Source organism: Procambarus clarkii, chromosome 40, assembly GCF_040958095.1.
Source record: "Procambarus clarkii isolate CNS0578487 chromosome 40, FALCON_Pclarkii_2.0, whole genome shotgun sequence".
NCBI lineage: Eukaryota > Metazoa > Arthropoda > Malacostraca > Decapoda > Cambaridae > Procambarus > Procambarus clarkii.
The window spans coordinates 9,492,719-9,517,240 of NC_091189.1; the positions used below are offsets into that span (position 1 = coordinate 9,492,719).

A 24,522-nucleotide genomic window follows, 5' to 3' on the forward strand; every position below is an offset into this window, starting at 1 on the left:
TCTATTAGTTGAGAGGAGGGATGCTCCTCCTCTCTTTTTTTGATGCTAGTTGCTAGTTGTTAATTGATGCTAGTTGAGGGAGGCTGTCAGTCATCCCTGCTCGCTGTGTTATCTCATCTCCCTCAGTGTTACTAACACTGCCCACAACACTAATACCACTATCCTCAACAGCAACACTGTTTAACATCAATATCTCCAGCCCCACCTCAAACATCAATACCACCTGGTTGATATCTGGTTGATGGGGTTCTGGGAGCTCTTCGACTCCCCAAGCCCGGCCTACCACCAGCCCCCACCCCAACATCACATCCTAACCTCGTAACCCAGCCTAACCTTCAGAATGATTCTGAGAGAGACCTTGACTGTGAGGGGGAGGACAGGTGGGCAGGAGGGCAAAGTAAACACAGGTCTTACGCTCCAACAGTCACACACACATCTCCACCTGGGAGTCTGGCCAGGCACGAGTCCAGGACTGGGAGTCCGGCCAGCCACGAGTCCAGGACTGGGAGTCCGGCCAGCCACGAGTCCAGAACTGGGAGTCCGGCCAGCCACGAGTCCAGGACTGGGAGTCCGGCCAGCCACGAGTCCAGAACTGGGAGTCCGGCCAGCCAGGAGTCCAGAACTGGGAGTCTGGCCAGCCAGGAGTCCAGAACTGGGAGTCTGGCCAGCCACGAGTCCAGGACTGAGTCTGGCCAGCCAGGAGTCCAAGACTGGGAGTCTGGCCAGCCACGAGTCCAGGACTGAGTCTGGCCAGCCAGGAGTCCAAGACTGGGAGTCTGGCCAGCCAGGGGTCCACGACTGGAAGTCTGGCCAAGATAGGTCTGCCTCTTAGATGATAGCCCACTACCATCCATTTTGGAAAGGGAAAGAAAAGCACATGAGGAACCCCTCTTACCATTCTTGAAAAACTCAAATCACCACGTTGGACGTCAGGCTGTGAGCAGCCTGGCGTCCAACAGCCTGGTTGACCAGTGCAGCAACGAGGAGACCTGGTCGACGACCGGGCCGCGGGGACGCTAAGCCCGAAAACACCTCAAGGTAACCTCAAGGTAAGGCAACCATCAACCTCGAACAATACTGCCCCAGTTTAGACAGTGTTTTGGACTGAAAACTTTACTTCTCTTTACTTGGTCCACTTTACAGAAGTGGACTGACATCTGAAACATGTCAGCTAAATTAGGGATAGCCTCGTTGAGGTGTTCACGATGACAGCCCCAGGACCTAGATTCAGGAAGCTCTGTGTATTTCTTCGTAAGTGGGTTTGCTACGAAGGTTCCTAAGTGCGCCCTAAGAAGATGCTTAGGTGCGATTCAATAAGGTATACTTAGGAAGAAAATTGTTGGTTCACCTGCGTGCCGATAGAGGTCACTACTGTGTTTCGTTTGGCCAATCAGAGAGCAGCAACATTCTTCATATTGAAGATTTAGCGCTGGCTTATAGGAGCTCTACTGCCTCCTATTTACGTCGAATTTTCTTATAAAATTAGTATATTTCGAAGTAAAACAATGATTTTTCAACTTCTACAGCCAGCACCGACATTGTAGTAAACAAATATGTTACATTTGTTGTTTACCTACGTAATTCTAAGAGATACTGTGTAGCTGTCCTTGTTGCTCGGAAGATGCGCTGACAATTATTGTATATATTTACTGAATTTACCCAATGGCCACTAACTATCTAGTGACCTCGAAGAGGACAGAAAGCCGGCGGCTTGTTAAAGGGCCCGCCAATTGAATTAATGTTATTTTTTAGCTGGAATTTGGCATTTGCGGCTTCAGCGGGTAGGCGGTTCCATGGGTTTATAGCCCTCTTGGTGGAAAAAAAAACATCTGTTTTCAGTCCTACTTGAGAGAACATACTCTCCAACACTATATCTGTGATTGTCCTGTTATCAGTGACTTCATACCAAATGGTATGAGGTACTTTGAGCTCTGTAATTACTTCATACACTCAGGAATATTGGAAGATATTCTTGTGCTGCACCCAGATTTTGCCAGTGGAGGCTAATAGATCAGCATTAAGTATTTTGTTCTCTCCTAATTCCATGTATGACTGGCCATCCTGTGAGGTGAGGATGTTGGGTGAGCTTGTAGCTGGTTTTTGATCTACACTGTGTGGTCCTTTATACAGAATAGGGAAGCAGCACATTGCTGTGTATACCTAAACATGTTTAAAAATACATTGTTTGAGAGGAGTTTTGTAGAAACTGGTAAGAGTAATTATAATATAATGTTTCCATGATTCAGTGCTTACCTCTTGTGAAAATTGCTTAGAGTTGTTTAGTCAGAGTTGATTTGTTTTTTGTATTGAGGCTGGTATTTTCTAAATTGATTCCATGTACAGTATGTCTAACCATCCTGTGAGATGGGAGTATTAGATAAACTTATAGCTAGTTTTTTATCTACACTGTGTAATATTCCATATAGAATAGGGTAGCAGCACATTGCTGTGTATACCTAATCTTCTTAATAAAAAAAATCAGTAATAAAGATTTTAAATTATAGTTTGTATTATTACAAATACAGTACTGTATTATCCTTATTAAATCATGTTGACCATGGATCATTAAGATCTCATGTTGATATGTAATACAAGTCATATTCTTTTGAACTGCTAATCCATGCTAATCATTCATTAAATTGTGCATTATGTCTTAATTTTTCACTTCCTTGGATATACTGTACAGTACAAAAAGATAGGATAAAAATAAACCAGTAATATTTCTTTCATTATATTTTTCATTTAAATAACTGCATCAATATTTTTACAGCTGACAGGATTTGTTTTCCCATACAGGTGCATTATTTGTTAAAAAAAATTTGGTTTATTGTTACACACAATGGTGCTACATAGCCTTCCCAGCTTGGTGCCTTCTTTTAATACTTACTGATTAAAAAATAAATAATAAATACATTTTATTCAGGAAAAGTACATACAGTTGATTTACAAACATAATGTTGGATTTATAGGCAGAGCTAGTACATACAATACCTAAAGCCACTAATACTCATAGCATTTCGGGCAAGGTGTGGGGGGGAAAAAACACAGACTAAAACTTAATAGCAATCGAGATTAGGTATAAATTGTGTTGAAAGAAGGAATAAAAAATACAAAAAGGGGGTTAACATAGCATAAATCAGCAATTGCACATGTTGGTGAACAGCGTTGTTTAAAAAATAGCAAGACATGGGTTGACATTTAGGAGGTAAGTTAGGTTACATAGAGTTAATTAGGCAGTACTTGGTTTAACTCTTAAACTGGTTGAGAGAGGTACAGCCTTTGACATGATTCGGGAGGTCATTCCACATTCTGGGTCCCTTGATTTGTAGAGCACTTCTAGTTTGGTTACACACAGCCAAATTGAGTAACAGGAAGAGGTCTTGGACACAAATTTGTTCCATGCTAAATGTAGAGGAATCAGCTGAGTATTCCTCAAATAAAATAAGTTGCCTCAGCTTATAAGGTAAATAAAATAAGCATTTCTCAAATAAGTAGCTGCCTCACCTCACTGCCTTACTGCTACATAGCCTTCCCGGCATGGTGCCTTCTTTTGATAATTACTTGTTCCACACCCAAATTGTATAACAGGAAGAGGTCTTGGACCCCTACTTCCCTCTCTCTTTTTTAGTAGTCTATATAGTCATAATTATAGCTTTAAGTATTCAATGAATAAAGTTTTTGACATTTTTACCCTTTTCCTTACCTAACATCATTTGTGCAGCATATTTTTATTTTATGTCTCACCCAGATTTAATTTCAAAATGAAACCAAACTAAATAAATTAGAAATGGGTATGTATAGCTAAGGTACACCCTTACTACTAGGTGAACAGGGGCATTTGGTGATAGTAAATGATCCCATCAGGCAGGGCTCATCACCTCTCATATTTCATGTTCACCAGTGTTTATTTACTTAATAACTACTGGTATAATATCTTGCTATTATAAAACTAATTCTACTATCATCAAACACATATTTACTTCAAGTTTCAAGCAGAGAATGCATATATAACTAACACGAAGGACTCCTCTCCACTAGATTCACCAGCTATAATATTTTGGTCATGTTCCAATATCATAAATCGATCCCAGTGTTATGTAGTAGAGAAAAAATGACTTATATCCAGTTTACGTAAAGCTACGAGTGGTCAAAACCACACTTAAATCCCGGAATGAACTTACGAAGATTTTTCCACTTAGGGTAGTTAATTGAATACGGACGTAGCCGCCACGAAGGCGCTAAGACGGAAAACGCTCTTAGCTAAGAGGAAAAACCTTCGTAAGTACCTTCCTGAATCCGGCCCTTAACCGGCAAAATAAATTTAATTTATTTAAATTTATTAATAAACCTTCAAAGTAAATATCACGAATTAGCGCTGTGAGGGCACCAGGTAAACGAAAGGTTAATGGCAATTAAATGTCAGGAAAGTTCACTATTGTATATCCACCTAATTTAGACAATGGTACGCGGTCCATAAATTCCAGGAGCGTTTTAAATCAAGCCAGAGCTTCAACTTAAATCAAACCAGACAATACAATAATACGCCAATAAATTCAGGAGAGTATGCACTCTTGGGAGCAGCTGGGAGTAGACTACAGAAGTCTTGGAAGCAGCTGGGAGTAGACTACAGAAGTCTTGGAAGCAGCTGGGAGTAGACTACAGAAGTCTTGGAAGCAGCTGGGAGTAGACTACAGAAGTCTTGGAAGCAGCTGGAAGTAGACTACAGAAGTCTTGGAAGCAGCTGGAAGTAGACTACAGAAGTCTTGGAAGCAGCTGGAAGTAGACTACAGAAGTCTTGGAAGCAGCTGGAAGTAGACTACAGAAGTCTTGGAAGCAGCTGGAAGTAGACTACAGAAGTCTTGGAAGCAGCTGGAAGTAGACTACAGAAGTCTTGGAAGCAGCTGGGAGTAGACTACAGAAGTCTTTGAAGCAGCTGGGAGTAGACTACAGAAGGGACACAGAAGCCTGTCCCCCCCCCCCTATGACACGCAGGCTGTGGGGGATCCCACTCCACTATCTCCAAGGACGATCCTTCACCCGATGATGCTCACGTCTCTCAGGAGAGGCAATAACAGCTGTGAAGAGGATCACAATATCTTCAGGTTTAACTTTACTTAGGGCCCATTGGTCTACATAATTTCACAGTTTGTTAAAGGATTTTAATACAAATAAATATCTAGTGCCTTGTGATGATACAGTGTAGATTCTGTAGCTTAACGTAAGGAAGTTCGCACTTGGGAACCAGAAGAGCTTTCAGTAATGAGAAAATCTTCAGAGTAGGTCGGAGGAATCGAACCGGCGTCGTAGGTTGCCCCAGACGACCGCATTACCCACCAGACCATGTAAAATCTGAATGAATGATGGTCACATGAATCAAAACAATCATGTCTTATTTACTCGCGATAATGGTGTCTGCATCAACACATATCCTTCACGGACCTTGCAAAGCATCATGCATAACTCTGGCGAATATTTGACTTACAGAAATGTTTTGAATGACTTTCCAACACTGAAATTGCCGAACAAACTATCTCATGCACAAGAAATATGTTCATGCTACATTATCGAGCGTTTGGTCATGGTGATTAGCAAGATTTATATACTATTTTACTGCATTTTGTGGCGTGAGTGTAAACACAAGAGTTTCTTGAAATGGTTAACTTATGTAATGGTTCTCAAAGCGGATTCTTGCTGCAAGGGGTTCCTAAGGAGGGTCCTATGTGCTACAGTTCCTCAGGAGATTCTAGGATGGCAAAGGACCCTGAGGTGGATCCTCAGGCTCCCCCGAGGTGGATCCTAAGGTTCTCCCGAGGCAGGTCCGGGTGTTAACTCATCAGGTAAATATGATCCAAGTTTGGGGGAAGTTTGTCTCTCAACTTTATGAAAACTCTAGCTGGAAAATTGTATGTATTTGTGTACAAACCTAAATGTACTCATCTAAATGTGCTTAAATGGAAGAACGCTAGCTTCTAAGCCCCCTTTAAGAATTACCACTCAGTTATATAAGCTCATGTAGATGAATACAGCTGATGTGCTCGAGTTATGAGACGAGTGATGGTACAGGAAGAGAGCTAATGTACGCTATCATATAGAGCTGTGAAGCTTCCAGTGGTGGTGGTGGCGGCACATCTTGCCTCTAGTTTTGTGTTTTTACTACATTTGTTTTAAATTCGTTCACCCCGCAGCCGGGTCAGAGACCGGGCCGCGAGGACGTTGTTCCTCGGAACCACCACACTGTAAAATGTTGCATTCTTCGAGGATTATTCTTTATTAATTGTATTTCCATCATGATTCTCCGCGTGTCGCCCCTTTTTTCCTTGTTTTCCAATTTTGGTATGTTTATAGTGCCTCTAACTCTCCATTATAACTTACTTTCTCTTAGTTTACATCTGGGAGGCATTTATCAGTGACGGTCATATCAGGAACACAATCGGGCCGGCACTGATCCTATTGAGTCTCATTAGTGTTGAATATAGTGTTGATTGAGGGGCGACCACGATCGAGGGATCGGATGGGCCCTTACCCATTACTGGCTACCCACCACCTCATTAACCACCAAAATGATCAAACTGTGTCCACACTCTAACCATTCATACCCCCATCAAAACAACTACCAAACCCCCTTCCCCCCAACCCCACAACATCCCTACTACCCGCCCTGACATTTAAAAGCCCCCCTTCCCCCCCTGTCAAGACTACACCAAGTGGCAGCGCCCCCCGCTTCATCAACACAACAAGTGCACTTCCTACCCGGCGTGTAACTGTCCAGGATTTTGCACGATAAAAGTTACTAGACGGGGCTGAGGTTCGAGACGGATGGAGCACCAACAATTTGTCCGTCAGAATACTGTGCAGCGTGTTAACACACCCGAATATAGCGGGTGGCTGAGCCGGTTGATGAAAAAACCCGTCTAGGGGTATTTGGTCTCCTCCGTCTTCCCCCCCCCCCCCCCCCCACAACACCCACCTACACCAACACCCTCTTCACCATACCTGGAGCATACCTGGAGTGTGTTTCGGGAGTTCGTCTACTCCACAAGCCCGGTCTGAGGCCAGGGTCGATTTGTGATAACTTGGTCCAACAGGCTGTTGCTTGGAGCGGCCTGCAGGCCCCACATATCCACCACAGCCTGGTTGGTTCGGCACTTCTTGCAAGAACCTGTTCAAGTGCCTCTTGAATACGTCCACCTTTGTTACAGCAATATTTCTAATGCTTGCTGGGAGGGTGTTGAACAGCTGTGGAACTCTGATGTCCAGACAGTGTTCTCTGATTGTGTCTATGGCACCTCTACTCCTCACTGGTTCTATACTGCATTTCCTTCCGTATCTTTCGCTCCAGTATGTTGTTATTCTACTGTGCAAATTTGGGACCTGGCCTTCAAGAATCTTCCATGTAAACATTATTTGATACCTTTCTCGCCTCCTTTCCAGAGAGTACATTTTGAGGGCTTTGAAACGGTCCCAATAATTCGAACGTTTATTGTTACTATGCATTTAACCCATCTGAACCACACCAACGCCCACCTCCGCCCACCTACACCCACCTCCATCCACCTACACACCCCCAACGCCCACCTATACACCCCCCCAACGCCCACCTCCACCCACCTACACACCCCCAACGCCCACCTATACACCCCCCCAACGCCCACCTCCACCCACCTACACACCCCCAACGCCCACCTATACACCCCCCCCAACGCCCACCTCCACCCACCTACACACCCCCAACGCCCACCTATACACCCCCCCAACGCCCACCTCCACCCACCTACACACCCCCAACGCCCACCTACACACCCCCAACGCCCACCTATACACCCCCCAACGCCCACCTCCTCCAAACTTCCAACAGCCGAATCATATTTAACTAAAAATAAAATAAATAAATGTTTTAAATATTATATCTTAATGTTTTAATAATAATTATAATAATAATTTAAAAATATAATAATTTTTAACAATAATATTTTAATAATAAGTTTAATAATAATAATACAAATAATAAGTTTTAAATACAAAATAATATCACATGACAACGAAATATTTATTATAAACGTTAAGAGACATCTTTAAAAAAAACCTACCAACTTCCAACCATTTTTTATATAAATTCTGATCTAATATGCTGGAGTAATCCTAATAAATCCTACACAGCTGTATATTTGGGTGACAAAGCATTATAAACCTCGATAATTCTGTAATAAGAAATGCATTTAAGTCGAAGTTACAATGAAAATGTATTTAATTGTACTCCTTTGCTTTTGCAGAGGAGGGGAAATTCCCCATCAAGGAAGGGAGGGAGGAAGGGAAGGAGGAATCGACAGAGGAAGTGAGAGAAGGAAAATAAGAGAAGGAAAATGAGAGAGAAAGGGTCACTGAAACTTGACCCGCCCAACCAATCACGAGGAGGAGGAGGAGGAGGAGGAGGAGGAGGAGGAGGAGGAGGAAGAGCAGGAGGAGGAGGCCAGCACCCCCGGAGGCAGGAGCGTGTGAGAAGATGACTGTGATGGTGTTCCACTGCCCACATAACAATGAACAAAAGACTCGTCACATCACTGAGGGATGATGATGATGATGATGATGACCACCAACATGGAGAGAAACAGAGGCTACGAGGCGTAGTGTGAAGGGTCTGTATTATATACCTGGATTGTACCTGAATGAGGTTCTTCTACTCCCGGGCGCCCAGGATTGACCTGTGAGAACGTGATCCAACAGGCTGTTGCTTGGAGTGGACTAAGTAATAATATGTACTCTCGAAGTACAAAATTAAAACAATTAAAAAAAATCTTGTTATTAACACATTTATGTACATCTACAGTTGTGCAGCTCCCCTACACTATATACAGGGGAGTACAGGGTTTTTTTTTCTACCACAGACGTGGCTACACATTAACAATACTAACCAGCATATATACATTTTCTTGTGTCCTCCATGGACAGGGTTAGAGATTTGTTAAACATATAGTTCAGGGATTTATTGAACAATCAACCACAGAAGGTGATTGTAGTGCTTATGAGGATATCATTAAGAACACAAGAGTGAATAAGGTGGCAGTGGTACTGAAATGTCGCCCATTACGCAGAATGGTTAGTCATACAGGACTATGTGATACAAGGTCTGCAGTGGCACTGAAAATATGCTAATAACTGTGATAAAACGAGCAGGATCGGCCGAGCGGACAGCACACTGGACTTGTGATCCTGTGGTCCTGGGTTCGATCCCAGGCGCCGGCGAGAAACCATGGACAGAGTTTCTTTCACTCTATGCCCCTGTTACCTAGCAGTAAAATAGGTACCTGGGTGTTAGTCAGCTGTCACGGGCTGCTTCCTGGGGGTGGAGGCCTGGTCGAGGACCGGACCGCGGGGACACTAAAGCCCCGAAATCATCTCAAGATAACCTCAAGGATCAGGCTTCACCGGGCGTTATCAGGTGTTACCAGACGTTACCAGGTGTTACCTTGCGTTATCAAGCGTTACCAGGCGTTACCAGGCGTTACCAGGCGTTATCAGGCGTTACCAGACGTTATCAGGCGTTACCATGTGTTACCTTGCGTTATCAGGCGTTATTAGGCGTTATCAGGTGTTACCAGGCGTCACCAGGCGTTATCAAGCGTCAAGTGTTTCACGCTGACTGCATTAGCCTCGTCACATTGGGTCAACACTCACTTGTCTATATTGACCCGTAACACTAAGCCACCTTCTTCCCCTAGTGATAAAATACCTCATAGTCGCAGTAATAACACATTATTGTTATTTTGTTATTATTATTATTATTAGAAAATCCGTAGGAGCAGTGATGAGGGTTCGAACCTATGCGGTGGGTGTTCCCACGCACACGCTTCTAGCGACTGCACCACGACATGGTATAAGGATTGCAACCTGAAGTTCTACTGAACCCACCAGGGTTTCCTGAGGCTTCGACTCAAGCCGGAACAGGATTTTCACCCAATCCCCCCCCCCCCGTGTACTCTGCCTCTGTCATCTAGGACCTGTTCTACCTAGATGTCTATGTAGTGGTCTAGTGGCTAGAAGCATGGGGACACCCACCGCATAGATTCGAACCCTCATCACGGCTCCTACGGATTTTCCCATTGATGCAGTCACGTTAGTGTGATTACTCTCTGATTATTATTACTATTATTACGGGTATTATATTTTAGAAACGAGGGTCGATAGAAGCTCCGTTAAGGTGAAATTATTCCTTTCTGGTCGCATATAAACGCACATGAACTCTAACATTTCTATTTTTAGGGACAATTTTCCTCTAAATGCTGGTTGTGCCGATGAGCCAAAGGCTGATGCTTAAAATATCCAACTTTAAGAAGAGGGTTTGAGAGAGACACAGAGAGAGAGAGAGAGAGAGAGAGAGAGAGAGAGAGAGAGAGAGAGAGAGAGAGAGAGAGAGAGAGAGAGAGAGAGAGAGAGAGAGAGAGAGAGAGAGAGAGAGAGAGAGAGAGATCCTTAACGTATTCACAACCTTTGTGAGACCTATGAGTATGGTGCACCAGCATGGAACTCGTACCCAAAGAAGCACAAAGCAAAATTAGAAAAAGTTCAAACATGTGCAACAATGTTCATGCCTGAGCTAAGAGGACTGAGTTACGAAGAAAGACTGAAGGACCTGGATATCACTACACATTGGAAAGGAATAGGGCAGACATGATAACGACGTACAAGATACTAAAGACGGTGACAAAGTAGATATGGAAGCAGTGTTCAAATTAAGGAACATTAAAACGAGAGGACATAAGTGAAAACGGGAAACGCAGCCACCGGGATGTCAGAGAGAACTGTTTCAGTCTCAAGAGTTGAAAATAAGTGGAAGAGACTAGATGATAAAGTCCTCAAAGCCAATTCGAGACACAGCTGTAAGTGTAAATATTATAAGAAAAACGAGTGAAAAAGAGTCACTGCATTGAACTAATGCTGGTCGAAAGGCGGGGGCTTAACAACAGATACACAACAGTTTCAAGTGTAGATATGATAGAGCCCAATAGGACTCAGGAATCTGTACACCTGTTGATTGACGGTTGAGAGGCGGGACCAAAGAGCCAGAGCTCAACCCCCGCAAACACAACTAGGTGAGTACAACCCTGCAAGCTCAGCTAGGTGAGTACAGTTAACACACAAACACCCACATACGTGACATTTAACCCAAGCTCTCTACCACTATATATATCCAATATTACCAACTTTAACATCGACTTTGAAGCACCAATTTGCCAGGCTACAATTTATATTGCACACAAAGCCACAGAAAAAAAGAGCGGGACTTTTAAATAATATTCCACACTTCATCTTTTCAGTCACAAAAGTTAATGCTGGACTGGCTTAACCCGGACAATTAATTTCCATGATCACCTAAATAAATTCCATTTCTGACGTACTGTAAATATAAAACAATAAATACATATATAAAAATCCGAGGAACTGCTGCTGTATTTTGCATTACTGCATTATTTTTCTGTTGTATCATCGCTAGCGAGGTCCCTTCACTACAGGTGTCCTCCCCTTCCCCTCTGCCTTCACTACAAGTGCCCCCCCCCCCACCCTCTGCCTTCACTACAGGTGTCCTCCCCTTCCCCTCTGCCTTCACTACAGGTGTCCTCCCCTTCCCCTCTGCCTTCACTACAGGTGTCCTCCCCTTCCCCCTCTGCCTTCACTACAGGTGTCCTCCCCTTCCCCTCTGCCTTCACTACAGGTGTCCTCCCCTTCTCCTCTGCCTTCACTACAAGTGCCCCCCCCCCCCCACCCTCTGCCTTCACTACAGGTGTCCTCCCCTTCCCCTCTGCCTTCACTACAGGTGTCCTCCCCTTCCCCTCTGCCTTCACTACAGGTGTCCTCCCCTTCCCCTCTGCCTTCACTACAGGTGCCCGCGACCCCCCCCCCACTTCTGCATTCACTACAGACAACATTAAAGCTCAATATCCAGGAATATGTTTTCACTTGCTGTGAAATATTTTACAATCACACGTATAAATGAACGTTAAAATATGATATGTAAACGTGTGGTGCCGACCGCAGGTGCCGGGGCGCCGCCAGGCTGCGCGGCAGGACAAGCAACATGCCCACGTAGGAAACGGGCCAAGCTAAACCCCCCTTCTAAAATGTTACTTTGGTGTCAAAAGGTGTACAAAAGGTGTACAAAAGTTGTACAAAAGGAATAACTAAACCCAATGAGCGAAAATCAAAGCAGCATATGACACGATAATATGTGAAATACAGACTGAGCGAAAACAACCCGTTCTCGCACTTGCTTATAGAAATATTGGCTTATTTAATAAGTGAATATGTGACATACTAATTGATTGTGAATATTTTAGTTTATCTTGAAAAGCGTCATAGAAAACACCGACCTCGCCTAACCTTCTTGGTATGTTAAGATAAGCATCTTATTGCTTCTTAATTACAATTATTACTTAACCTATACCGTTGATAGGTTAAGTAATAATTGTAAATAAGAAGCAATAAGATGTTTATCTTAACATACTAAGAAGGTTAGGTGAGGTCGGTGTTTTCTATGACGCTTTTCAAGGTAAACTAAAATATTCACAATCAATTAGTATGTCACATATGCACTTATTAAATAAGCCAATATTGACTAGTAAGCAAGTGCGAGAACGGGTTTGTGAAAAGTAGTTACAGTAAAAAATAACTAAAAAAAAAAAAAAAGTCTTCACTGTCCTCACTTTAGAGGACAGTTGGTCGCTTTAGAGGAGCGACCAACAGACCCTGAAGTGTCTTCAAGAGGAAACTTAACGCTCGCCTTCAAACTCTAACTGATCAGCCAAACTGTGATGCATACGTCCTACACAGGCTGCGGGCACTAACAATTTACCCGTCAACCACGAGACCTGTTCGAATACCTTGCCGAGGAGGAGTTCAACCCCCCCAGTACATAAGAGGCGTATATTAGGCATAGTAATACTTATTTAGTCCTAGGTTAGGTTAGGTTAGGTTAGGTTAGGCTAGATTAGGTTAGGTTAGGTTAGGTAAGGTTAGGTTAGGCTAGGCTAGGCTAGGTTAGGCGAGGTTAGGTTAGGTTAGGCTAGGCTAGGTTAGGTTAGGCTAGGTTAGGTTAGGTTAGATTAGGTTAGGTTAAGCCGTTTAGTTGATGGTTTGGATGTTATGTCGTGTGCGACAAGAATTAAAAAACGGATGCTAATTGATTTATAATGCAGAGTTTTAAAGCGCAGAGTTGTGTAGATGTAGTGTGGAGTTGTAAACAGAGCTGTACGTTAAGTGGTGTGTGTGTGGTGAGTCTTGGCTCTCATTGTGAGTAGTGGCGCACGGTGCCTCAGGGCGCCTCCACGCTACCGTATGCTTGGCCTGCGCTATAAAGCTGGCGTTGTGGCCCCCAGAGAACTGTAAACCTGTGACAGGTGGGACACTGACGGAGGGAGGGAGGGAGACGCGGGAGAGAGGGAGGGAGAGAGAGGTAGATAGAGGGAGGGAGGGAGAGAGAGAGAGAGAGAGAGAGAGAGAGAGAGAGAGAGAGAGAGAGAGAGAGAGAGAGAGAGAGAGAGAGAGAGAGAGAGAGAGAGAGAGAGAGACAGACAGACAGAAACAGACAGAGAGACAGAGAGACAGAGACAGACAGACAGACAGACAGACAGACAGAAACAGACAGAGACAGACAGACAGACAGAGAGACAGACAGACAGACAGACAGACAGACAGACAGACAGACAGACAGACAGACAGACAGACAGACAGACAGACAGACAGACAGACAGATAGACACACACTAGGTGAGTACACCCACACACACACCCCAATAGGGGTCTCGCGGCTGAATGAATAGCACTTGGGGGTCGTAGTCCTAATGGCCCAGGTTTCTTTCACGGGCAAATGGGCAGTTTCCTTCACCCTGATGCACCTGTTAACCTGGTAGTAAATATGTACCTGGGAGTTAGACAACTACTACGGGCTGCTTCCAGGGAATGTGTGTCCCTGTGTTAGAGATAAATATATGTAGAGGAAAATAGATAGAGGAAAAATAGAAAGGCGGGGTCCATGAGCTTATAGCTCGATTCTGCAGACACAAATAGTAAATATAAATAGTAAACACACACACACACACATACACACACACACACACACACACACACACACACACACACACACACACACACACACACACACACACACACACACACACACACACACACACACACGGGTGGAAACTTAGTACCCAAATGAGCCACATAAACATTATAGCAAATTGTTTCAGTGTCAGGGTAGTTAACAAATGGAATGCATTGTGCAGTGATGTGGTGGAGGCAGACTCCATACCCCGTTTCCAATGTAGATTTGATAGAGCCCAGTAGGCTCAGGAACCTGCACACCAGTTGACTGACAGTTGAGAGGCGGGACCATAGAGCCAAAACTCAACCCCCGCAAGCACAACTAGGTAAGTACACAAGGTCACCTTACAATATAATGTACAAAAAAGTCCTACAATATAATACAAACAAGCACATCATTAAATAAGAATTTGTCCTCCAAGCATAATGGAGATGCCTCCCCCTCCCCCTCCCTTCCGATCCCCTCCACAAAACTTGTTCCCATCCATGTACAACTTGTCAGAAGAGCTTTCTTAAAAAAGATTGTTGTAACACCTTGAGGGGACACCATCTTAGGACCTCTTGGAACCAGTCCCAGAGAACTCTGTATTAAAACATTACACACGTCTCTCGAATAAGCGCAAAATATCATCTTTGTGCATCTATAAAACTCTCTGAAGCCCCATTTTAAAAATTATTTTGTGGAACACCTTGGTAGTGAGTGGTATCTTAAGGTCATCTTCAAGAACTTTGGGTGCGATATCTTAAAGGCATCTCTTACGCAATGGAAAGGTCACGTTTTTAGGCATCTCAGAAACACTTCTCCAACGTCATTTTAAAGCATTCTCTGGAATATCCTGGCAGCAGCATCTTATAAGTATCTGTGCTAGAACTGGTGAGCATCTTACCTGGTGTTAGGCTGGGCGAGTTTCAGCCTCATCTCGGCGACGTCGTACTGTACATGGTGGTCACCTTGCCTTCTACTCCTCTACCTCCTTCACTATCTCGATTTTTCAATTGTATTTATAATTCAACCGTGCACATGTATTTTACCTCAATAAACTTATTTCAATTTCAAAACCGTTCACACACTTGCTCTGAAGAATTCTAGACCAAGTTCGAGACCTTGCACGCACTTTCCACAAGTCACTGCTGCACCATCTTCACTAATTTATTTATGGATATACGCATGTATATATATATATATATATATCTTATAAACATACCTCAAATCTCCCACAATAATTTTCAGATTCACTATATTCCCCCACACAGACACACACACACACACACTCAGACACTTGGTTGAGACGCCATTAAGTGCACTAAATTGACCTTGAGCACATCCACTGGAACACACACCAGCACACAGGACAGGTCGAGCGGCCCGGCACGCACAACTGGACGTATAGTAGCGGAGAGGTGGGGGGGAAACGACGCGTACTGGGATCCAGCAAACAGCTAACTGTTCCAGCGGGTCGGGCTTGCGGGCGGGCAGGTAGGAGAGGCCCCCACTCCGGGCTAGCAGCGCTCAACCCCACCCAACACCGCCCCCTCCACCACCACCAACACTCTAGCGTCTGCTCTGGGCTCCTCGGCCACTGTTGCAGCAGCCCCTTGGTCATTATCAAGGCACACACGCTCTTACTGTCTTTATGGATTAGATAAACTGGTCCAACAGAAGAAATGGAAGTAATTATTGGTAAGGAGAGATTTGGTAGCGCTGCCTGCCATCCTTCCAGTTGCCAGTCGGCGAATTTGTTGTGTCGCGTAGGATTCTGAGGATGTAATTTTTCCCCTTAATGAGTAATTTTTACCCATGAAATATCTCGTAAGTTCCCCCGTATACGGCTAACGAACGTTTCCAGTTCGTGAACGGGCAGCCGAGGAGAATCTTAAAACAGCACTAGTCAACTGGAGATCGCGTCATCTCTAACCACAGAAAATCTTGGGCGCATTCCTTTGTTGAGCGAAGGAATATTTCACCCCAAAACACAGATGCCTCTTGTCGTCCTCCCAGCAAGTACCCACAGAGACCCCTGGACGTGGCCATACCCCCAATCCTGGCCCTCGACACACCTGTGAATCACTCACAGTTCCAGGTGTTGGTAACCCTGGGTATTATCTTGAAGTCATCAGCGAAGTCGGAGAGGGGATTGGGCAGGGTGGCTGAGGTAACAGGTAGGGGTAGGAGGGCTCCGAGGGAGGAGGGAGGGAAGGGAGAAGGAGGGGGAGGGGTGAGAGGACAACGAGGGAGGGGTGCAAGACCCGCTGTGGTATGGACAAGCTGGGTCGCCTGGTCTCGGTGTGGAGGAATTTGGATCAGTTCAGATTAGTGCTTTGTTGTGAGCCTGTTGCCTTCCGGGCCGCCGCGCGCACCAACCCAACACCCCCGCCGCCGCCACATTACGCAAACGCTGCCAACCCACATTACGCCCACTCCCCCTCGACATACTGACGCCCACTCTCCCTCGACATACTGACGCCCACTCTCCCTCGACATACTGACGCCCACTCTCCCTCGACATACTGACGCCCACTCTCCCTCGACATACTGACGCCCACTCTCCCTCGACATACTGACGCCCACTCTCCCTCGACATACTGACGCCCACTCTCCCTCGACATACTGACGCCCACTCTCCCTCGACATACTGACGCCCACTCTCCCTCGACATACTGACGCCCACTCTCCCTCGACATACTGACGCCCACTCTCCCTCGACATACTGACGCCCACTCTCCCTCGACATACTGACGCCCACTCTCCCTCGACATACTGACGCCCACTCTCCCTCGACATACTGACGCCCACTCTCCCTCGACATACTGACGCCCACTCTCCCTCGACATACTGACGCCCACTCTCCCTCGACATACTGACGCCCACTCTCCCTCGACATACTGACGCCCACTCTCCCTCGACATACTGACGCCCACTCTCCCTCGACATACTGACGCCCACTCTCCCTCGACATACTGACGCCCACTCTCCCTCGACATACTGACGCCCACTCTCCCTCGACATACTTGACGCCCACTCTCCCTCGACATACTGACGCCCACTCTCCCTCGACATACTGACGCCCACTCTCCCTCGACATACTGACGCCCACTCTCCCTCGACATACTGACGCCCACTCTCCCTCGACATACTGACGCCCACTCTCCCTCGACATACTGACGCCCACTCTCCCTCGACATACTGACGCCCACTCTCCCTCGACATACTGACGCCCACTCTCCCTCGACATACTGACGCCCACTCTCCCTCGACATACTGACGCCCACTCTCCCTCGACATACTGACGCCCACTCTCCCTCGACATACTGACGCCCACTCTCCCTCGACATACTGACGCCCACTCTCCCTCGACATACTGACGCCCACTCTCCCTCGACATACTGACGCCCACTCTCCCTCGACATACTGACGCCCACTCTCCCTCGACATACTGACGCCCACTCTCCCTCGACATACTGACGCCCAATCTCCCTCGACATACTGACGCCCACTCTCCCTCGACATACTGACGCCCACTCTCCCTCGACATACTGACGCCCACTCTCCCTCGACATACTGACGCCCATTCTCCCTCGACATACTGACGCCCACTCCCCCTCGACATACTGACGCCCACTCTGCCTCGACATGATAACGATTGCAACAAGCGCAACAATTATAAAACACCAATTACAAGGAAAGTATTGATGCGGACGCTGACAAGTTATAATAATGTTTACGATAACAGACCATTATCAGGTTCCAGACTTCCGTCAGTCCCTAGTATTGATCCATTAGTATAACTCATTATTTCCTCTTTTTTAAATATATATACATATATAAATATATATACATATATAATATATATATATATATATATATATATATATATATATATATATATATATATATATTGTGACTCACCTAGTTGTGCTTACGGGGGATGAACTTTGGCTCTTTGGTCCCGACTCTCAAATGTCTATCAACTGGTGTACAGATTCTGGAGCCTACTGGAGAGAGATTGGGAGAGAGGAGAGATTGCTGAAATAGAGGGAATACAGAGAACATATACGGCATACATAGACGCGATTAAGCAATACTCAAGACGGGGCAGTAACACTGATTTAAATAGTACAGGAATTGTGGTGGGATCCTTGGATTTGCACGTTCTCATAGTCCAAACTATCATTTTCCTGGCTGACTCTGTAATTGCTTGGTTATGTTCACTAAATGTCAGGTTGTCTAACATCTTTACTCTCAAATTATTTACGTATTTTCCTTCTACGAAATCTGTTTGCATGTTGTTCTCTGTGTTTCGTTTAAGTCAAAATTTTTTACCATACCCTAGGATTTTCACAGACACCTAGGAAGACATACCACCTAGAACATATCCAGACATTAGGATTTTCATGAGAGTAGGCAACATAGAAGACACATTTTACATCTGATTGGAGGAAACCTCCAATCAGATGTAAATCAGGTCTTTCTGTGGGCTACAGAAAATAATATGGGGTGTAACGAAGATAAGTTCCAGCTCATGCGTTACGGAAAAAATTAAAATATAAAAACGGAAACCACGTACAAAATACGGGCAAAGAAAAGGCAATGTAAAGGACCTGGGTGTACTCATGTCGGAAGACCTTACATTTAAAAAACACAATAAAGTAGCCGTCACAACTGCAAGAAAAATGACAGGTTGGATAACAAGAACTTTTCACACTAGAGATGCTATACCGACTATGATACTTTTCAAAACGCTAGTGCTCTCTAGAGTGGAGTACTGCTGCACAATGACAGCCCCTTTCAAAGCAGGAGGAACTACTGACCTGGAAAGCATGCAGGAGATCCTTTACTGCTAGAATCCACTCAGTAAAACATCTAAATTACTGGGACCGACTAAAGAGCCTAAATCTGTACTCCCTTGAGCGCAGGCGGGAGAGATACATAATAATTTACACGTGGAAAATAATAGAGGGGCTGGTCCCAAACCTGCACACAGAAATAACAGCACATGAGACCAGAAGGCATGGCAGGATGTGCAGAATACCCCCGTTGAAAAGCAGAGGTGCAACAGGTACTCTGAGAGAGAACTCTATCAACATCAGAGGCCCGAGACTGTTCAACACGCTTCCACTACACATAAGGGGCATAACTGGCCGACCCCTCACAGTGTTCAAGATAGAACTGGATAAACACCTCCAAAGGATACCTGATCAACCAGGCTGTGATTCGTACGTCAGGCTGCGAGCAGCCGCGTCCAACAGCCGGGTTGACCAGTCCAGCAACCAGGAGGCCTGATCGACGACCGGGCCGCGGGGACGCTAAGCCCCGGAAGCACCTCAAGGTAACCTCAAGGTAAGGCACCCCAGGTGTGCCTTACCTTGGTATTTATCACTGCTAAACATCACATTATTTTCTGTTGCCCAATTGAAGATTTTATGGATGTTAGTTTATAGTTTTCAAAGTCTTCTACAGAAGTAATTTTCATGCTGATTTTTTGTATCGTCTGCATAGGTTGACACGAAGCTGTGACTTGTATTTTTGTTTACATCTGCTATAAGTTTTGTTTTACTCATTTTGTTTTACTTGTTATGCTCTCGTGATTTTGTAAAAGTCGTTGAGTAATTCCGAAATGCAGGATCTTCCTGCTCTAAATCCATGTTGAACTGGGTTGTTAAGTTCATTGTTCTCAATAAACCTGGAGATCATATTGTTGTTTTCTGGCTTAATGACGAGTGAGGCGCTGTGATGAGCTGTCTGGTGGTGGTGGTTAGTGTGTGTGTGTGTGTGTGTGTGTGTGTGTGTGTGTGTGTGTGTGTGTGTGTGTGTGTGTGTGTACTCACCTAGTTGTACTCACCTAGTTGTGTTTGCGGGGGTTGAGCTCTGGCTCTTTGGTCCCGCCTCTCAACCGTCAATCAACAGGTGTACAGATTCATGAGCCTATCGGGCTCTGTCATATCTACACTTGAAACTGTGTATGGAGTCAGCCTCCACCACATCACTTCCTAATGCATTCCATTTGTCAACCACTCTGACACTAAAAAAGTTCTTTCTAATATCTCTGTGGCTCATTTGGGCACTCAGTTTCCACCTGTGTCCCCTTGTGCGTGTTCCCCTTGTGTTAAATAGACTGTCTTTATCTACCCTATCAATCCCCTTCAGAATCTTGAATGTGGTGATCATGTCCCCCCTAACTCTTCTGTCTTCCAGCGAAGTGAGGTTTAATTCCCGGAGTCTCTCCTCGTAGCTCATACCTCTCAGCTCGGTACTAGTCTGGTGGCAAACCTTTGAACCTTTTCCAGTTTAGTCTTATCCTTGACTAGATATGGACTCCATGCTGGGGCTGCATACTCCAGGATTGGCCTGACATATGTGGTATACAAAGTTCTGAATGATTCTTTACACAAGTTTGTGTGTGTGTGTGTGTGTGTGTGTATGTGTGTGTGTGGCGGGAGCGTTGCTGTGAGTAAAGTTATGCCAAGCATACTGATGGTCGCATATTCTCACATGTGGGTTACGGCATATACTTGATTATCACACCAGGGTGGGGGGTATATAGGGGTATATACAGGGGATGACGGTATTGTTGCATACCACTCATGCCCTGCCGATCCTTGGTCCACCATCCATGCCTCTTCCCTGCCCCTCCCCGCCGTCCCTGCCCCTCCCCGTCGTCCCTGCCCCTCCCCGTCGTCCCTGCCCCTCCCCGCCGTCCCTGCCCCTACAGCTTGGGAACGAGTGAAGTGCAACAACAAGCGGGAAGACCTGGCCCAGGGCAACGGCTACTGCCTCATTACCAGGAGGTGGGCGGCCGCACCCACACTATGCTGCCCTCCACCCTCACCCACATTCTATGAGCTTCCCCCCCTCCCTCCCCCCGCACACGCACGCACGCACGCACGTACACACACACACACACACACACACACACACACACACACACACACACACACACACACACACACATGGTCAGGGAAATGGCTACTGGAGTTTAACACCAGTAAATGTAAAGTTATGGAAATGGGATCAGGTGACAGGAGACCAAAGGGACAGTACACAATGAAGGGGAACAGCCTACCTGTAACGATTCGAGAAAGAGACCTGGGAGTGGATGTGACACCTAATCTAACTCCTGAGGCACATATAAATAGGATAACGACAGCAGCGTACTCTACACTGGCGAAAATTAGAACTTCATTCAGAAACCTAAACGAGGAAGCTTTTAGGGCACTTTACACTGCCTACGTGAGACCCGTCTTAGAGTATGCCGTGCCATCATGGAGCCCCCACCTGAAGAAACACATAAAGAAACTGGAGAAGGTTCAGAGGTTTGCGACGAGGCTTGTCCCAGAGTTACGAGGGATGGGATATGAAGAGCGGCTGAAGGAACTGAACCTAACGACACTAGAGAAAAGAAGGGAGAGAGGAGATATGATAGGGACATATAAAATACTCAGGGGAATTGACAAAGTGGAAATAGATGAAATGTTCACACGTAATAATAACAGAACGAGGGGACATGGGTGGAAACTGGAAACTCAGATGAGTCACAGAGATGTTAGGAAGTTTTCTTTTAGCGTGAGAGTAGTAGAAAAATGGAATGCACTTGGGGAACAGGTTGTGGAAGCAAATACTATTCATACTTTTAAAACTAGGTATGATAGGGAAATGGGACAGGAGTCATTGCTGTAAACAACCGATAGCTAGAAAGGCGGGATCCAAGAGTCAATGCTCGATCCTGCAAGCACATATAGGTGAGTACATATAGGTGAGTACACACACACACACACACACACACACACACACACACACACACACACACACACACACACACACACACAAGGGGAACACGCACAAGGGGACACAGGTGGAAACTGAGTGCCCAAATGAGCCACAGAGATATTAGAAAGAACTTTTTTAGTGTCAGAGTGGTTGACAAATGGAATGCATTAGGGGGTGATGTGGTGGAGGCTGACTCCATACACAGTTTCAAGTGTAGATATGACAGAGCCCGATAGGCTCAGGAATCTGTACACCTGTTGATTGACGGTTGAGAGGCGGGACCAAAGAGCCAGAGCTCAACCCCTGCAAACACAACTAGGTGAGTACAACTAGGTGAGTACACACACTTACTACGCTGCCCTCGACACATACCCGCACACTCTATCCTCTCCCTCACTCTCACGCAATCCAGACACAAATCTATCCATTTACACAACTCATGCTACCATCACCCAACGCACGCTAATATCCTGCCGACACGATACACCCTTTAATTTATGACCACATTCCTGCATATGTATCTGCACTATGTGACTGAACCATTCTCTACAGCAAACTGCAGGTGTTTTGTTAAGTGTGCGTGTATATGTGTGTGTGTGTGGGTGAACGGGTGGATGTGTGCGGGTGTACCCTAAAGTTGGATGAACCGATTTGGCGTGCGTGGGTGCATTGTTGGGAGTGAATGAACAGGGAGAGTATGGATAGTTGGAGGAGATTAATGGATGTTGGAGACAAGTTTGGGGAGAATAGCAGTTTCTATCTTTTTCGCTTGGGTACAAAGAAAGGAGGAGACTGAATTCTCGAAGGAGCCAAAAAAAGATAAAGAAGGTCCTCGAAGGACCCAGAAAAGATAAAGAAGGGAGTAGCCATTCAGGGTGTCGGGTGTCAGACATGAGTGAGGGCACCGACGTCTTACAAGTGATGAATGACAACAGCTGTTCATGTGTTTACTCCTCAACACGACTTCATCACGCTAGAGAAGTAATGTGTAATATGTGCGTGTGTCTTGAAGGAGTCAAAACACACACACCCACTATGTGTGTGTGTGTGTGTGTGTGTGTGTGTGTGTGTGTGTGTGTGTGTGTGTGTGTGTGTGTGTGTGTGTGTGTGTGTGTGTGTGTGTGTGTACCTTACTATTTGTATCTGCAGAATCGAGCTATTAGCTCTTGGACCCGTCTTTATAACCAATTTATTTTTCCTCTATTATGTCTACTACATATATTTCTCTCTAACACACGTACGCACGCACACACACACACAACAGTTGATTGATTGACAGTTGAGAGGCGGGCCGTAAAGAGCAAAGCTCAATCCCAGCAAGCACAACTAGGTGAATACAACTAGGTGAATACACACACACACATCCCCAGGAAGCAGCCTGTAGCAGCCGTCTAACACCTGGTACCTATTTACTGTTAGGTGAAGGTTAGGTTAAGTTAAGTGAAAGAAACTCTGCCCATTTGTTTTTGCCTTGGCCGGGGATCGAACCCAAGCCCTTAGAACTACGACCCCAAAGCGCTGTCCACTGAGCCGCGAGGCCCTTTTGTACTCACCTAGTTGTGCTTGCGGAAGTTGAGCTCTGGTTCTTTGGTCAGCAAACCTGTCTGTTGTGTGTGTATATGTGTGTATGTATATACACTCATGCGTAGAGAAAAACTTCAAGTTTTCTCCGAGTGCACTTTATTCCCTTCTCTGAGGCTAAGTGCCCCTATAATTGCACGAGAGGTGGTACCCCCTATATTGTGTGTGTGTATATATATATATATATATATATATATATATATATATATATATATATATGTCGTACCTAATAGCCAGAACGCACCTCTCAGCCTACTATTCAAGGCCCGATTTGCCTAATAAGCCAAGTTTTCATGAATTAATGTTTTTTCGTCTACCTAACCTACCTAACCTAACCTAACCTAGCTTTTTTTGGCTACCTAACCTAACCTTACCTATAAATATAGGTTAGGTTAGGTTAGGTAGGGTTGGTTAGGTTCGGTCATATATCTACGTTAATTTTAACTCCAATAAAAAAAAATTGACCTCATACATAGAGAAAAGGGTTGCTTTATCATTTCATAAGAAAAAAATTATAGTAAATATATTAATTCTGGAAAACTTGGCTTATTAGGCAAATCGGGCCTTAAATAGTAGGCTGAGAAGTGAGTTCTGGCTACTAGGTACGACATATATATATATATATATATATATATATATATGTCGTACCTAGTAGCCAGAACGCACTTCTCAGCCTGCTATTCAAGGCCCGATTTGCCTAATAAGCAAAGTTTTCATGAATTAATTGTTTTTCGACTACCTAACCTACCTAACCTAACCTAACCTAACTTTTTCGGCTACCTAACCTAACCTAACCTATAAAGATAGGTTAGGTTAGGTTAGGTAGGGTTGGTTAGGTTCGGTCATATATCTACGTTAATTTTAACTCCAATAAAAAAAAATTGACCTCATACATAATGAAATGGGTAGCTTTATTATTTCATAAGAAAAAAATTTGAGAAAATATATTAATTCAGGAAAACTTGGCTTATTAGGCAAATCGGACCTTGCATAGTAGGCTGAGAAGTGCGTTCTGGCTATTAGGTACGACATATATATATATATATATATATATATATATATATATATATATATATATATATA

General features: G+C 44.9%; 1 protein-coding gene across 3 annotated transcripts in view; it reads right to left on the bottom strand.

The window, feature by feature from the left end:
- The window catches only part of LOC123758108 (uro-adherence factor A-like), a 364,530-nt gene that overhangs the window by 178,490 nt on the left and 161,518 nt on the right, over positions 1-24,522 (bottom strand). Inside the window, exon 1 of one of the 3 annotated variants that reach the window (XM_069338666.1) lies at positions 14,981-15,495. The exons of the other annotated variants lie outside the window; for them this stretch is intronic. Coding sequence (XP_069194767.1) covers positions 14,981-15,012 — 32 coding nt within the window. The 5' untranslated portion in view covers positions 15,013-15,495. Of the gene's footprint in view, positions 1-14,980; positions 15,496-24,522 lie in introns of those variants that run through there. 3 annotated transcript variants of the gene reach the window in all.